The sequence below is a fragment of the Cyrtonyx montezumae genome, unplaced genomic scaffold (genome assembly GCF_038088225.1).
Source record: "Cyrtonyx montezumae isolate F1298 unplaced genomic scaffold, pur_monq_1.0 scaffold_7, whole genome shotgun sequence".
Classification (NCBI taxonomy): domain Eukaryota; kingdom Metazoa; phylum Chordata; class Aves; order Galliformes; family Odontophoridae; genus Cyrtonyx; species Cyrtonyx montezumae.
In genome coordinates this window covers 13,187,142-13,202,287 of record NW_027072078.1, presented here as the reverse complement: position 1 = coordinate 13,202,287, position 15,146 = coordinate 13,187,142, and the positions used below count along the sequence as shown (strand labels likewise).

Below are 15,146 nucleotides of genomic sequence, written 5' to 3'. Positions count from 1 at the left end.
GAAGGGTATGCATTTCTGTGTATATCATAACTGCTTCTAAAGCTCCTTAGATGATTTGAAGCACAGCTTATCTTAAATACAGGCAAAACCATCTTCCTGCTTATCATGTGTTAATTTCATACTGAGCTTCTTCTGTTTGTTCATGAGATGCTAGTGACAGAATAAACACATATATGTCAATACTTTATGAGAAATTACTTTCCTGATTCATTGTGCCACAAAAATAACCCAGAGATTTACCATGTTTCCAAACACACTGTCAGAGACTTACAGCAGTCAAATGAAGATGACAGTGTAATTCCTATTTTAAACTTCATGGAAAAATTCATATTCTAGGGCACCAACTAAGAACCACAAAAGTGTTCTTTTTTATATATTTTATTTTATTTAGATCTTTCAAATGATTATATTTTTTTTTACTACAGAACAATAACAAGCAAAATAATAATTGTTTCCCAAGTTGGTAAAAATGAGAATGTTCGCATGTAGCTATATCAAATAATTTTTTTCCTTAAAATGGAATTATATAAAATGTTTACAGATTCCCAAAAATTACTATGTGTTTTTTGTTTATGAAATGCCACATGCACCCGTTCTATTCAGGATGCCAAGGAAGCAGAGTCTGGTCTCCCAAGAAATGTGGTCCACTGCTGGCTAGATTCAGTTTGGCTTCTGCCATTGCAGTTGGCTGGGTACATTCTGCTGGCGATGGCATAAGAGGAAGCTCCAGCAATCCAGCGCTGACAGCTTCACTTGGTTGGCCTTGTATGGTAGCTGTGCAGGTGGACGCCAGAGCTGAGAGGTGAGTGCCTGGACAGTGTTTCTGGCAGCTCAGTCTCGCTTTAATTACTGAAGTGCCTACAGCACGTTAGGAAGTGACCTGAAGAGAAGCTGTGCTGTTGAGGAAGTCCCTGTGGTGTATGGCAATGAACACACAACTGGTTAAGAGAAACAGAGGAGCTGTGGCACAGCATTCAGCCTGCTTTGCTCAATGTGTACATTGTCATGTAATTCTCAAACTCTCTTTCACTGACAGCACTGCAAAAGTACTGGTGAGCTGGGAAGACATGCAGACCATAGTCAGTAGTGCTATGGATTAGTAGTCAATGAACTTAAAGCCAGCTGCATACACTAGTTTACTGCAGTGACATTTCAGACTGCAATGTAGACAATGTTGCAGCTTCAATATCCAAATGAGTTAAACTCAGTGGCCTCACTTAGTCTGCTTAGTCCACTTAGGGTCTGCTTTCAGAGAATGCAAGACATAATTTGGAAGCCTAATAAAAAAACTTCAAGTAAACACAAATTAGCAACGTTGAGCTTCTCTTAACCAAATAGTGTTTTCCTAGGGATGTATGGGACCTTATATTTATTGAGAAAATAAATCAGATTACTCAGACTCCATTTGTCACTGACCTATTTGTGCTACAGTGTTATCGCTTCTCAAAGGCAAAAAACAGGGTGTGAGATGAAAACATTTAGAAGGAGTTTATTACTGATTGTTTAGTATTCTGGGTGTGGAGGGGCTAAAGGTGCTAAATACTACATATGATGATGAGGAAAATTCTGGAGATGTTCTCTGCTGTTAGAGTGGTTATACAGAATCATGTCCAACACCAATCCCAGTGATAATGTTTTATCACTGTTTTAATACTCTGTAGGGGGCAGTTTTGAACCAGATTAATTAAAATTTTAGTCTGTTTTGAAGTTATGGTTCTATACTCAAATCTATTATGCTCACCAGCTACATGGGCACAATTTCGTCTTTTAGGTAGATCTGAGCTAGTTACACTCTGAAGCAAACAGGTCACTGCATACTATCATGTAATGTCACGTAGCTGAGAGACTCCTCTATTTGAAAGGTTCAATAATGGTAGCTATCAACACCTTTTTAAACCTAACAGTTAAATAGATTAATGATTGTATAGAGGCGATTAGAACTTAATGGAGGAGGTCTGCTTCAAAATAGTTTTTATGGCAGGGCTCAAGGACAAAGTACAGTCTGGGATTCCCCTCATGATTCTGGTTCAACCTGAGCTGGGGCTGGTTCTTGTGGTGACTTCAAGTTTATGTCAATAAAAAAGGTGGAGAGGCTTCTTGGAGATCTTACTATTGGCTGTAGCACTACAAAAACAGGCAAACAAGCAAACACTTCAAAGCAAACACCACAAAACATGGTACCATCACTAGCTAGGTTTATTTTAAAGTGGATGCTTTGCTAGACCTTGGAAATAAGATGTTAGTGTGCTTGAAGATTTTAGCTTAAGATTTAAATCAGCTGCTCTCCAGCAACAGACCTCACTGAGGTATGAAGACCAGGAGTAGGCTACATCTGTGCTCGTCAGAAAGCAAATAAAAAACCAAATACATTCTGTCAGCAGAAAAATAGTGATAGCTACAAGGATATAAGCAGATGTGGCTCTGGAGAACAAGCTGAAGAGAAGGTACCCACTCTTGGAAAGGAAGGGTCTCATAGTGAGGAAAACAAAGCTGGATATGTAGCTTACAGCTGTGACCTCTGCAGCTGGTGCCAAAGCAACTTCAGTTCATCCTCTGGCTCTGCACTGACTGCTACTATTTTGTTTTGAAATCCGTTCTAAACTGTCACTGACAGTGAAAGCTGTTAGTTAGCTGGCACTGTAACTAATAATGTAGAGTAGCGGGATGCACTGTGAACACTTGTCAGAAGCTAAAATAATTAATTTCCTAATGTCAAAACTAAGAAAGGATGCCTGGCAGATGACCAGACTCAGCAGCTCCACTACTTAAAGCCCAAAGCTGATCAATTATCTGAAAAGCAGCTGGAATGTCTTGTTTGTCTTCCTCCAACCTTGTTTATTTTCCGTGACATTTGAAATTGGTGAACTGCATGTAGCTGGGATGGAGTTAGCTTTTGTCCCAGCAGCTCCAATGTTTTTGTTTTGGATTTTTTTACTTCAAAAGCATCGATAACACATTAGTGTTTTGGCTATTGCTGAACAGCACTTGCACAGCTTGCTTTTTTTTTTCTTTTTGCATTCTGCCCCTCAGTGAAAAGGCTGTGGTGGGCAGGAAGTTAAGAGAGCACATGGTTTACTGGCCAAAGGGATATTCCATATTAGAGCACGTCACGGTCAGCAACAGAACTGGGATAATAGAAGGTGAGAGACTTTGTCTTCCAGGTAGACACCGCTTGGAGACTGGCTGGGCAACGCAACACAGCAGCATTCCGGTCCCCTCCGCACCGCCTGCGCCCGCCCGCAAAGCTGCTCTCCCCCCCTCCCCGCTGCAGCGCGCTCCGCGGCGGCGCGGCGCTGATTGGCTGCCGGGGCCGCGCGGGGGCTGATGGGAGCGCCGCCGGGGCGGCTGGGCCCCTCCTTCGGCGGGCGGCGGCGGGATGCGCGGCCCGGCGCGCTGCAGGTACGTGGGACGGGGAGGAGCGCCCGGCCCGGCTCGGCTCCGCGGCGGGGACTCGTTCGCCTAAGGGGCGGACGGGGAGCCCGGCGCTTCCCACGTGGCGGGACGTGGAGCCGCCGGCACGGCCGCCGCCCTCCCCTCGCCCGTTGACAGCCTGCGGCTCCTGGGGAGTGCGGCGGCGCAGGCTCGGAAGAGGAACCGCGGGCGGGAGGAGCACGCGGGGCTTCCCCGCGGCGGCGGGATGGGGGCCGGAAGGGAGCTGCCCCCCCCAGCCCGCTCTGTGCGGCCCCGGGCTCGCTATGGGGCCCGGAGCGCCCCTCCGAGGCTCCAGGGCCGCCACCCTGTGCTCCTTGTCCTTTTGGGGAAGCGTGCTTCGTTTCGATTTAGAAGCACGGCGCCTTGGGATGCTTCTAAGCAGAGGGCGATGGAGCTTGGAGCTAACAGAAGTCCGTGTCTCGCTCTAATAGAGATACCAATGCAGGGAGCAGTGCGTGGCAGGTGATGCTCTCCGTTTACGTTCACCTGTCTGAGGCGTTCGGAGCTTATTCTGCTCGTTGCGGGCATCTGAACCAACAAGCTGTGTTTGAGTGTGGGCTCTGGGTGGAAACAGAGAGAGCAGACTCGGACGTGCGGTTTGGAGGTGGCACTTCCATCTGTTGGTGTGATGGTGAGCACCTGAGGAAGTCTATGCTGGAACAAATTAGTAGGCTTGCAGAATATCCTATTTAAATGACGCTCCCCTTTAGGGTGCAATGCCTGTGTGTCTGTACGCTGAGTCCTGCCTGCAACTTTCCAGGTCTTCCTTTCAGTATGGCGCAGTTCGATGTTATTTAGTCTTGGATTTCAGCATGTTAGTTCTTAACATTCAATTTGGGAATTTTAATTTCTGGAGAGCTTTTTAATCTCTAAAACTTCTTTGAACTTAGCTTGAAGAAATTTGAAAGTGACAGTGATGTTCTGCATGCTTATGGGCCTTTTCTGAGGGGAGCCCTGAGGGTATCTGGTGTTGTCTGGACCCTATGTTAGCTCTGAAATGGAGTGGTGTTTGTGCTGCTTGCTATAGGAGGCAGACTGCCTGCCTGTGCAACTTGGTGAGGTGTAATGAGATCATCAAACCATTTTCTCCTTCTGGAAGAGTAGTTTGTTGGGTGACTTTTGTAATTGTGTGTGATCCACCCTCTTACAAAAGAAAAGCTTTTTCTGCTCTAGCAGTCCTTCTGTGGCTTGTCTGCTTTTTCCTAATCAAGTTGCATGTTTTTGGAGTAGAAAACATGATTGTTTTGAGATGAAGGTTATATAAATCAGTGATAGTGTTTTCATGGTCTCCTATGTTGTTTCCATGCTTTTATTGTTGATCTTTTTTAAAGCCTAGGGTTCAGCTATCTTATTTGTGCATTAAACCAGTGGTGATGTGTGCAGAATTGATTGGACACAGGAAAATCTCTTTCTGGTAACTAAGGATTAATTGACTAAATTGTAAATGTGAATTCAGTGGCCCTAATCCTCTTTGAAAATGGGTTTTGGTAATACTGACTCACAGGGCAGTATCCATAAAGCCTGTTGCTCTTGTGGTTCATATGAAATTATGCACGTGATGACACTTGTCAAACCTGTTTCCCTTCCAGATATTTGCCAGATAGTTTAAAAAACATATGGATAGGTACCACTGTGAATTGATATTGATGGAGGTCTACAGCACCAATGACTCACGAATAGTCTTTGCTCACAGGGCCCTCTAAATTTTCTCTGTCGGATGTTCTTCAACTGTGGTGTGAGGGGAAAATGGCCCCAAAAGGCCATGCGTACCTAAAAGAGCTACCTGTGCTCCTAACGCCAGTGGTAGTATTATTGAAGCAAACTAGATTTGGGAACCGTGTGCTAGGTTTACAAGCTTCTTAATTGGTTACTCAGCAGCATTTGTTTTGTTTTGCAATAATGACGCTATCTCAGTGTGGAAGTACTCGTGAAGGAAGCGTCATCTCAGATCTACTCGGTGTGTGTCAAAATCTTTCTGCACATACCTGGGAAAACGAGAATGGTGTAAAATTTTTCATGTTAGAGAACAGTAGCATTGAATGTTGTAAAGTGGAAATGTTGCAGTTGTTTTACTGGGGTGAGTTACTGTAACAGTGATTGTTTGGAGAATTTATGCAGAGGGCCCAGGGGTAATAGTGCTTTTTCTGTATCTCTCGCTCTGTGCTAGTAATCTGGCAACAGCAGAGCTCATGTGTCCATCTGTTCTAGCTTTGCTTTGGCTGTGTTTCAAATACAGATTCGCTTATCTTCAAGGATGGATTTTCAAAATCGTAGGGCCAACAGTTCTGGGTTCTGAAGTCCTTGGCTCTCTTACAAGGTGAAGAGGAGACCCTAATACAGTAGTGTTAGTGAGCAGTGCATATCCTATATTGTGTTAATTCCTTCTGACATCATTGGATGGTTTGGGGGAACACCTTTGAATTGAGATATGATTTCTTTATCTTTCAATCTTTGGCCAAAAGTAACTTAATAAATAAACAAACTAATAGTCACTTATTTCTGCCTACCTGGGCAGTGCTTTGTTTTTTTTTGTTCTACTGTTTCATTCCAGACTGGAGAGAAATACTGTCATCCTTAGGTTCCAAGTTCATTTGTTCCATCTACTTATAGAAGGCTGCAACACTTCTATTTCAGGAACCTAGACCCAGCTTGTTACATTAGTGCAGTTCATGGGTTCTGGATTTGTGTAGGCTGAACTACTTTTACACGCTGGGAAATGCTTTTAGGGCCATTTAATGTGTTGGTGACTGCTCTGTGTTGTGTTCAGGGAACACCTGCCAATGTAGTGCTTTCCAAGGGCACGTGAAATCTCTGTAGCTTGCTTTGAACCTTAAACTGATCATACAAAGAAAGAATAATTACGTTATCTGAAAAGTTCTTGTTGCTGAAGGTGAAAAGGAGGGAAGTTGATGGAAGAAAACCTATTTCTCCTGAATAATAGGATATAAATTGTGGATGTTGGGAGCGTCAACTGAAAAGGAATATGAAGAGTTTGAGCTTATGAGGAATTAAATGGAAATCAGTTTTGTTAAGTATCCTGCTTAATAATTTCCAAAACTTTTTTTTTGTGCTGGAGTATTTTGTCTTGTTGGTAATTATTTTGTTCCTTGTTGAGGGCCCATCTCTGTTTAAATACTTAGAAAGCATAAAGTTATCCACGTTCAGGCTGATAAACAGACCTACACTGGGCCTATGAAGCAAAGACTTGATGTTGTGGTAACAAGTAGGTAGATAACTGCAGTGATCTTATGCACTACATTGATTTATTTAGATATTAGAATACATTATCACTCTTGTAGAATGCTGTTAGATTGGACTTATGTGCTTAATGCTTTACTTCTAGCTGTGAATTCTTGTAGAAGATTAATAGCTCTTCCAGCATTTGTCCACTACAGAAGATGGGTGGATTATTTTCAAGATGGAGGGTAAGTAAAATATTTTAACAACGTAGTAATCTTTTGTTAGTTTGGAAGATTGAGTTTGCAGGGTATGATTCTTAATGCCTATTTGTTGACTTTAATGCTGGTTGAAAGTTAAATCTGAAGCTTTATTTTCTTTGTGGTACCAGACCTGGCAGAGTTTGTTGATTTATAAAATTACTCTTTTGTCTCTAAGGGGTATTGTGTTATTCTATCAGGATAGATACATCAGTATCTGTATCTTTGAAGATTAGTAGCTATTCTCAAAGTGGATATATTCAGAATATTATTCCATGTCTGTTTTTTTATTTTTAATAATTTGGTGGCTGATTGTGCAGATCTTTCTTACTAATTGTTTCTATTGGCTTTTGTATAATTGAATAATATACTGAGTTTGCAAAAGTCGTGAAACTTTTGCCTACTCTTTCTTAGCAGATGTGGGTTGTTGAGTCTGGGTTTACATCTTATGTTTTTAGAGGAAAAAATCATTTAAAGGTGAGAATGTAGTTAAAATTGTCAGCCTTGCTTAATAGAGGGGGGAAAAAAGTCTTTCAAATAATACAGTGATTTTGTTATTGGCCTTAGTCTTAAAATATGTGGTCCAGTGAGTTTAGAAGGATAATTAGTACTTTCCTTGTTCTCAGAAATTAGGGAAGATTCTTAGGAGGTGGATTCCAGGTTGTTTGTAAGGGGGATTTTACTGGTGGTGAGAGCGCTTACTTGCTGTTGCTTATCATTTGTTTAAAGTGTGTGTCTGTGTGGAATGAGTATTAGTAAAAAAGCTTAAAATTGAAGCTTCTTGCCTGTATTTCTTTATTTTGCCTCTTCCTTCCACTTATCAGTTTGCTTCTCATTTTACTTCCTACCCACACACCCATTATTACTGTACACACATGGGTTTTCATCTTCTGTGGTGTAGGAGTAAAGCCTTCAAGGAATAGCCATGACAACTGTAAGACAGCGATGCATTAGTGTCTTCTATTTGTCACTATTAATGTAGGAAAGATTCACATCTTTATGTGAAATAGATGATATGTTAATTTATTACACGTCTTTCTGTTAGGAAACTGTTAATCTACACTAGAGTATTGGTTTAGTCAAATTAATGTCTTTGTTCTTTCCCTTGTAAGCAGGCAAAGCCTTCTACTGTAGAAGTATTAGAAAAAATTGATAAGGTATGTATTTGCCTCTTGGTGACTTGTTCTTATTTGAAAATATGTCCTGTTTGATCATGCTTTTATTCTTAGTAGAATAATGTCATGGAATTTTAAATCTTTGATTATTCCCTTTGGTTGTCATAGATTCTGAGTTTCATACGGGCTGCTGTGCTTTTTTTCCAAAAAAAAATAAAAGCAACGCAAGCATCCCAAACCATGCTAAAATGCTGTATGATAATTACTGAGGAACTACAGTTAAAACATTTATTTAGAAAGCGTGGAATGGGTATGAATGTGAGCTTTTGGCATAACTGCACAAATTTTATTGTAGCTAATAGTTAAACTCCAATGTTATGGAAAATGTCACTTGAGGAAAGTTCTGATTATCAGGCTCGCTAGGAAAGCTTCTATGTGTAGTTTAAATTGCAAAAATAGGAACTGTAGTAGTAGTAAGTAAGGTCAGAGCCCAAATAACAGAACAGCCAGTTAATTAATCAGTTGTGATTTTTATCTAATGTTTGAGACACATGTCTATATTGCGTGTGGGTACTAACTGGTTTGGAATATGCTGTTGATATTTTTTAATTCCTTTAAATTGAAGTGTAGGTACTTCTGTTGTCACTAGAAACACAATTGAAATTGAAATCCTTTAGAGGATAGCTTGATTGCTTTACTGATATGCCAGAGGCATCACTTAGGTTTTCAAGATTTCACTCTTAATGTGAGAAAATTTTGAGATGGAAACATGTGAAGTGACTGGGAAGTTTCAGCAGTTTCCCACATTAGTATGAAAGCAGCAGACACATGTGGAATTCCACATGTCTGATGGAAGTTTTAGAATGCAAAATATACTTGGTACAGACTTCCGTGGTCCCAAAGACAGCCATTCATAAGATATGGAGCGTCTTCCATTTGTCCCAAACATGCTAAATCATTATTTAGGAAAAAGTAATAATTGTCAATAATTCTTATCATATTGGTAGTGATATGTCACTGCTAATACAATGCAAGTGACCCTTATAACTACAGTTCTGTGACATTTATGCTATGAAAGTTATCTCTGGGTAAATAAGGTCATTTATCAAAAGTATGCTTAACTTTTTCTATGCAGGTATTCATATGGCTAACTTTAGCAAGCACTTAAAAGTGGCTTAATGAAAGTCACAGATATATTATATTAATAAAGTTGAACCTATTTTATTTACAGGAAATACAGACATTAGAAGAATTTAGAGAAAAAAATCAGAGACTACAGAAACTATGGGTTGGAAGGCTACTCTTCTACTCTTCACTTCTTTATCTTGCCACCTGCTTAATTGTATATTTTTGGTGCCTTCCTGATGAATGGACAGCAAGGTTTTTTATGACACTTCCATTTTTTGCATTTCCACTGATGTAAGTAAATGTCTTTTTTTTTTTCCGTAAAGTTTGTCCCTTTGATAGAAGGAGATGGAGAATACTTTGTGGCAAGAGTTTGACTTTGTTTTTGATATTTGAGTTGTCATAACTTGAGAAGTTTTTCTTTTGAAGTAAATCCAAGTAGTTAGGCCCTTTCTTTAAGGGAAGTGTTTCTCTTGGGTCTACATTTAATATTGAATAAAGTCTTATCAAAAGGTGTTAGCTTCTGAAGTTGCTTGACTTGTTAAAATTATACCAGAGCTAGAGAGAGAGCTGGATGTGAGCAGCTGCCAGTTAGTGTAATGTGAACAGAAGAGCGCTATCTTGGGTTTTATTTCTGCTGCCATTTTAGAAACATAACACTGCTGTATGGAAGTGACACAAGGTATTTTGCCTCTGTGTGAAATGAACCATATAAAATTGGAGGAAAAAGTTCAAGACTGAATGGGAAACTGAATTTTAGCTGAATGTTAATACTGAAGTGATGTGAAAGATTGTCAGCCTAAATATGCTGAGGATCAGTTTTGTGTAGATAGCTTTTTTTTTTTTTCCTTTTTGGCTGTTTGTCCTCATGAATGACTTATTTTCTAAGTTGACTTTCTTCTATTGAAAACCAAAAAATTGAGTTCCTCCCTCACCAGGCAGTGCCTTTACTTCTTCCTTCCTTGCCCCAGCCATCAGTGAGGAGACTTGGTCTTCTGAAGTGAAGTTGACTGATATACATCATATGAATTTATATCATCTTAGATGAACATGATAAATACTGTTTATATTTGTGCAGCACAATTGTATGGAAACCTGTTTTGCCAGTGTGCTTGCTCTAGACTTCAAAGGAAGAGTCAAACATATAAATCGATGTGGAAAGCATAACATGTTAAAAGACACATGAAGTTATTCTCTGTATGTTATGTTGTGTTATGTGTACTGTAGTCAAGTGTTGCTGTTATAGAATCCTGTGGAGAAGATAGACGGGCAGTGCTGTCTTTTTGGGGAAGAATTAATTTGTAAATTAATCTTTGACAGCAATATGAATTTTGTTCTTAAATACAATGGTTTGAAAGCTTTTGTTGTTAGTGTGCAAAGCTTGCTTATGCTACCACTGAAAGTATGTAGAAAAGGGAACTTTTCTTGAATAAGATAGGAGGGCTTGTGCAGAAATGAAAAATTTACAACTGAAGGTGATGGCTTCTAGTGCTCTGGTGTGAATTTTCACTTTGGGTTTTCTCTAGCTTGTCTTCAAAAAACAGAAGCAAGAATTGGGGAGTGGTGGGATTTCTGAATTAGATTGTAAGTTCATAGCTAGACTTGGTTTTTTTATCATTTGTGACAGTTTGATTATTTTTTTTCTATTGAGATATTACTCATCAGGTTTTTTGACAGATACGAATGGCAGACAATAGCCAGCTTGTCTTTGCTCTCAGTGAGGAGTTGCCACACAGCAATAGCTCTAGAGATTTTTTTGAAGACCTAATGAAACTGGAATATGTCTGCCTTTTCCACTTGCAGGCAGTCACCAACTTGTTCGTGCCTTAGGTCATTCCCTCAGTCTTGGCATGTTACTGGTAGGGTGAGTTAACTGCGAGGATCAATTTAAAATGTGTAATGATATATCTGAGAAGCTTTGTGTTCTAGAGAGATATGCTTGAAATAGAATGTAATTTAAATGAAAACTTTTTCATCTTGCCCTATTTCTCATATAAATGTTTTTTCACTTTAAACCTGTTATATTTGTGTGAGAAGATCATACTTTCACCAAAAGTTTCATGAATTTTCTGCTTCATGAAATCCCACATGTGTTTGCTTAGGATAGAACTTTAGGTAGGAGAAGACTTTTTCTGTATTATGCATAGGTAAAATAAAGAAGTAATGCCTGTGTACTGTAGTCATCTTACTTCATGGGAAGTTGTATCTTACATTGTTAAGAGGCAAAACTGTATTCTTAAGATGTTACAATACGCTTTTGGATGTAGAATAGTTAAGCTTGTTTCTCTTACCTTGGATATGTTACCTTCACATTCCATTTGCTTTGTCTGAGTTATCTAATTGATGTTTTGTTTATTGCTGCTTAAAGCATTTAAAACTGAGTAGCCATTATATAAATACAAAATATTTGATTATGTATTACTCAAAAGTAAGTATTTTAAAAATCTTGTGTGATTTTGCTTGCTAGTTATTATTAAGAGGCTGTTTCTAGCCTTTAGCATGTCTTTTTTTTTTTTTTGCTTAACTGAAATATTGCTACTTGATCATAATTGTAAACAATTCTAAGCTTAAGAAAATATCTTATGGATTGTCGAAGGCTTGTAGGAAACCTTTCAAATATAAGACCGACATAGATCAGTAATTTTATCTTGAGCACAGATAAAGCTGCTGCATTGTTTGGGCTAAGTCAGCTGAAACTGTCTAGAATGTGACTCGATTCAGAGCTCTGTAAAATCAATAGGAGTTAGGGCAGTTACCTTTGTTTGGGAGAGCATTTACACAATAGCTGTATCTCTTGCCCTTCATTGGTATTGAATTCTTTCTACAAACCTCCTGTGTCTTAATTTTGGGAGTTAACTGGTAGGCTTGTTTTTTTTGGCTAACTCGTTTAATTTATCAAATAAGAAGTAATGAGTAAGTAGTTTTCAGCTATCTGCATAGACGTTGAGTTTCCAAAAATTCTCATTGAGCGTCTGAGCAAGCAATGATGTTACTGCTACTGTTTCCTTAGTATTTTTACCCATAGTAGTATTTGCTTAACTATTATTCCAGTTTAGTTTTACTTAGACCAATGTTGATGTCTTGTTGGCAATATAGTACTTTCATTTTTAGCTATCTGCTTAAATGTTGTTTGAAGTTTGTTCTTTGCATTTGCAGAATTAAGTCTCGTGGTAAGTCTTCTGTGGTAAACTGTCTGCTTTACTAAATGACTTCAGAAATGATTACTGTAATATTTTAATTAATATAACTCTTCTTTCTGTTTTAAAGAATCTGGTTTATAAGAACACTGCTCATTTTTTTCTTTTCCAAAAGGACAGAAAGAAATAGTAAGTATTTTTTGTCTTTTTTAGTGTATGGAGCTAGTTGGGAATTTATGCTTGCAATGAGAAAGTGAATATTTTGGATAACTTGGTGCTTCTAGCAATAGCTTTTTAATGCTAAAATGAGTAGCATTAGCTACACTGTTGTTTCTACCACAGCTGTTTAGAGAACATTAAGGAAATTGCTTAATCTCTCACTTTCCTTGGGAAATGGTCATTTTCTCCTCTCTTTGGATGCTTGGAAGTGTAAGGGAATAAAATGAAACATAGAAATGGAGAGAAGAAAAAAATAAAAATAGTCGGAGTGACTTCTTTAATACTTGCATTTTGCAGGTATTCTTGCAGTCCCAATTTGCAGTCTTTATGTAGAAGAGGAGAGATGTATAGCACATATTAAATTCATTTGTCAAGGTGGCTCCCTCCCCTACCAAGTTCTTCAAAGTATGCTTATGCTTTCCTGAGTGTATAAAGAGACAGGTGTGTGGTGGCTTTTTTTTTTGAAAGCTTAGGAAAATTGGGTGTCATGTAACTTGAACGACAACATTTTTTTATTTTAAACACGTTTATGTAGTTGCTAAAGTACACGTAAATTCATTCTAATGTGAAATTGAAAGATTGCATCAGTGACACTGGCGTTAGTTAGACTTCATCTGAGATTTTCTTTGAAAGGAATCCAGCCTGTAACAGTATCTCATGGCCATATGAGCAATAATACAGAAGAACTTCAGTGTTTTATGACTTACAGAGCAACAAGATAGTTTTAATTTGACAGCTTTTGAGTTAAACATAACTTTTGGAGTTTCTACACTGCTTACTTTCTGTATGTAGGGACATACAGAAAGATATAGGCACTTCCTAAATGTAGGGACATACAGTTTTATGTACAGATAAAATTGTCCATATATTTTGTGATGCTGTGTTGGCAACTGAGTGGCTCAAGTACAGTCTTTCTTTTATTCTGGGATAAATTAATATAACACATGATTCATTAGAATTATAAATTAATACAGTGAAAAGTCTACATTGGATAAATGCACCAGTTTTGGGAGCCATGCTCTGAATGAGGAACAACTCCTAGTGAAACTGAAGGAGGATGGGTGGTGTAGAGAGATTAGGGAATTTCAGTTTTTAAGATAAGTTAGTCAGACAGCTGTTGAGGAAGATTTTGGCTGATCTATCCCAAAGCATGGAGAAAATAAATGAGGTACCTTGCAGGTATTGACTTCTCTGGTATGAATTCTTTTTCAGTAGGCTTAATTAAGATAAGATATATTGGTTTCTGGAGAGTGCTTTCCAGTACTTACCATTTGTCCGCCTTGGAAGGGGCAAGCATGAGATGCTTGTCAGAAGCAGGAGGTAAAGAAACAAACGCCCCCTCTATAAACTTACTGTGTTGCTTTGTGGGTGGCTGTTCTCAGGGATGTTCTTGGTGGTTGTGTACCAAATGCAGCCTCCATTTCTTAAATAATTGTTAATAAGTGACACTGCTATTTGTTTGGCTGCCTGATCCCATACCATTGCAGTGTGCAAGCTGTTAATCTATACGGGTCTATCTGAGAGGCTGTTCTAATATAAATAGCAAATTTGTTGGATGGAGGTGCATTAGTTTATTTGAAGATAAAGAATTCCTGGAATTGTCCTTTGTCTGGCCTGGCACTAAGTAGATCTTGCTCTGAGTTCTGTCTCTTTTACTAGTAAGTGATGGTAATAGTTATTTTTTGTTAGCGTTCAACATTACAATTTTGTATGTGCCAGGTTCTCTTATGCTCTCATGAGTGTATAAGGAGATAGCTGTGTTATTTTATACATTTAGTAGAATTTGTTTAAATGTATGTACGTATATATGTAGAATATACATTTAGTAGAATGGCTTATTACATCAAAATGGGTTCCTACGTTCTGGAAAAGTTCAAGTTGTTATGTGTTCCTTAAAATTATTTCCTGAAATAAGTTCTCAAAGGTATTTAATATATCTAATAAATATACATAGATGCAAATGTATGTATATAAATAGAAGTATGTATTATATTTAATATTGATCTTGTTTTTTTATAGCTTTATACTTTTTCTGGAAAACTGAAAAATGGATGAAAAACATGATATTTTACAAGTGAATTGCTAGTGTCCACTAATATTGAGAAAAGGGGGGAGTTTTAAACAGGTTTTTATGTGTGTTAAGCTCTTCTTGCTATGAAGGAAGCAGTGGAAAGCTGATGTTACCAAGAAAATATCTTCTGTACTAGGTGATGGTTTATTGCAGTGAGTTTTCCATGAGTGCCAAGCTGTAAGCACTGACTTAAGGAGAATCCCATTGCATTTGACCTTTCCTCTCTATTCCTACTAGAGATAAGAGCTTAAGTATAGCACTTATTACTTGTGGCAAAGTCTATTACATTCAGTAGTAAAGTGACCTGGTTATCCTATAGAACTTTTTTTTTTCTTCTGTAGTCTTAAAGTAATGGAAGTGTGAAATAGATTCAGATCTGAAGTTCAGAATTCATCTGGCTTTTGAAACTAGCATGTGTAAGAGGCTTACGTGAAATATTGAAGCCAGTAAATCTGGTCCTCGGATATATTAATACTTGGACTTCAAGCATTTTTTTTCAGTGGTTTGACTGCTGAGATTAAGTGCATTTTGTCCATTGTTGTAGCAGTTTTAATGTAGGTCAAAGCAGGGCACTAGCTAGAATTGGTTCTCTTAATGAGGAAATGGTACA

General features: G+C 38.5%; 1 protein-coding gene across 3 annotated transcripts in view; it reads left to right on the top strand.

The window, feature by feature from the left end:
- The first annotated feature begins 3,320 nt into the window (after positions 1-3,320).
- The window catches only part of LNPK (lunapark, ER junction formation factor), a 37,706-nt gene continuing 25,880 nt past the window's right edge, over positions 3,321-15,146 (top strand). The window contains exons 1-5 of one of the 3 annotated variants that reach the window (XM_065750279.1): positions 3,321-3,399; positions 6,776-6,857; positions 7,985-8,026; positions 9,216-9,403; positions 12,377-12,435. In XM_065750279.1, the coding sequence (XP_065606351.1) occupies positions 6,831-6,857; positions 7,985-8,026; positions 9,216-9,403; positions 12,377-12,435 (316 nt within the window). In that variant the 5' untranslated portion in view covers positions 3,321-3,399; positions 6,776-6,830. Of the gene's footprint in view, positions 3,400-6,775; positions 6,858-7,981; positions 8,027-9,215; positions 9,404-12,376; positions 12,436-15,146 lie in introns of all 3 variants that reach the window. The other 2 variants (XM_065750278.1, XM_065750277.1) reach the window with 2 other exon arrangements.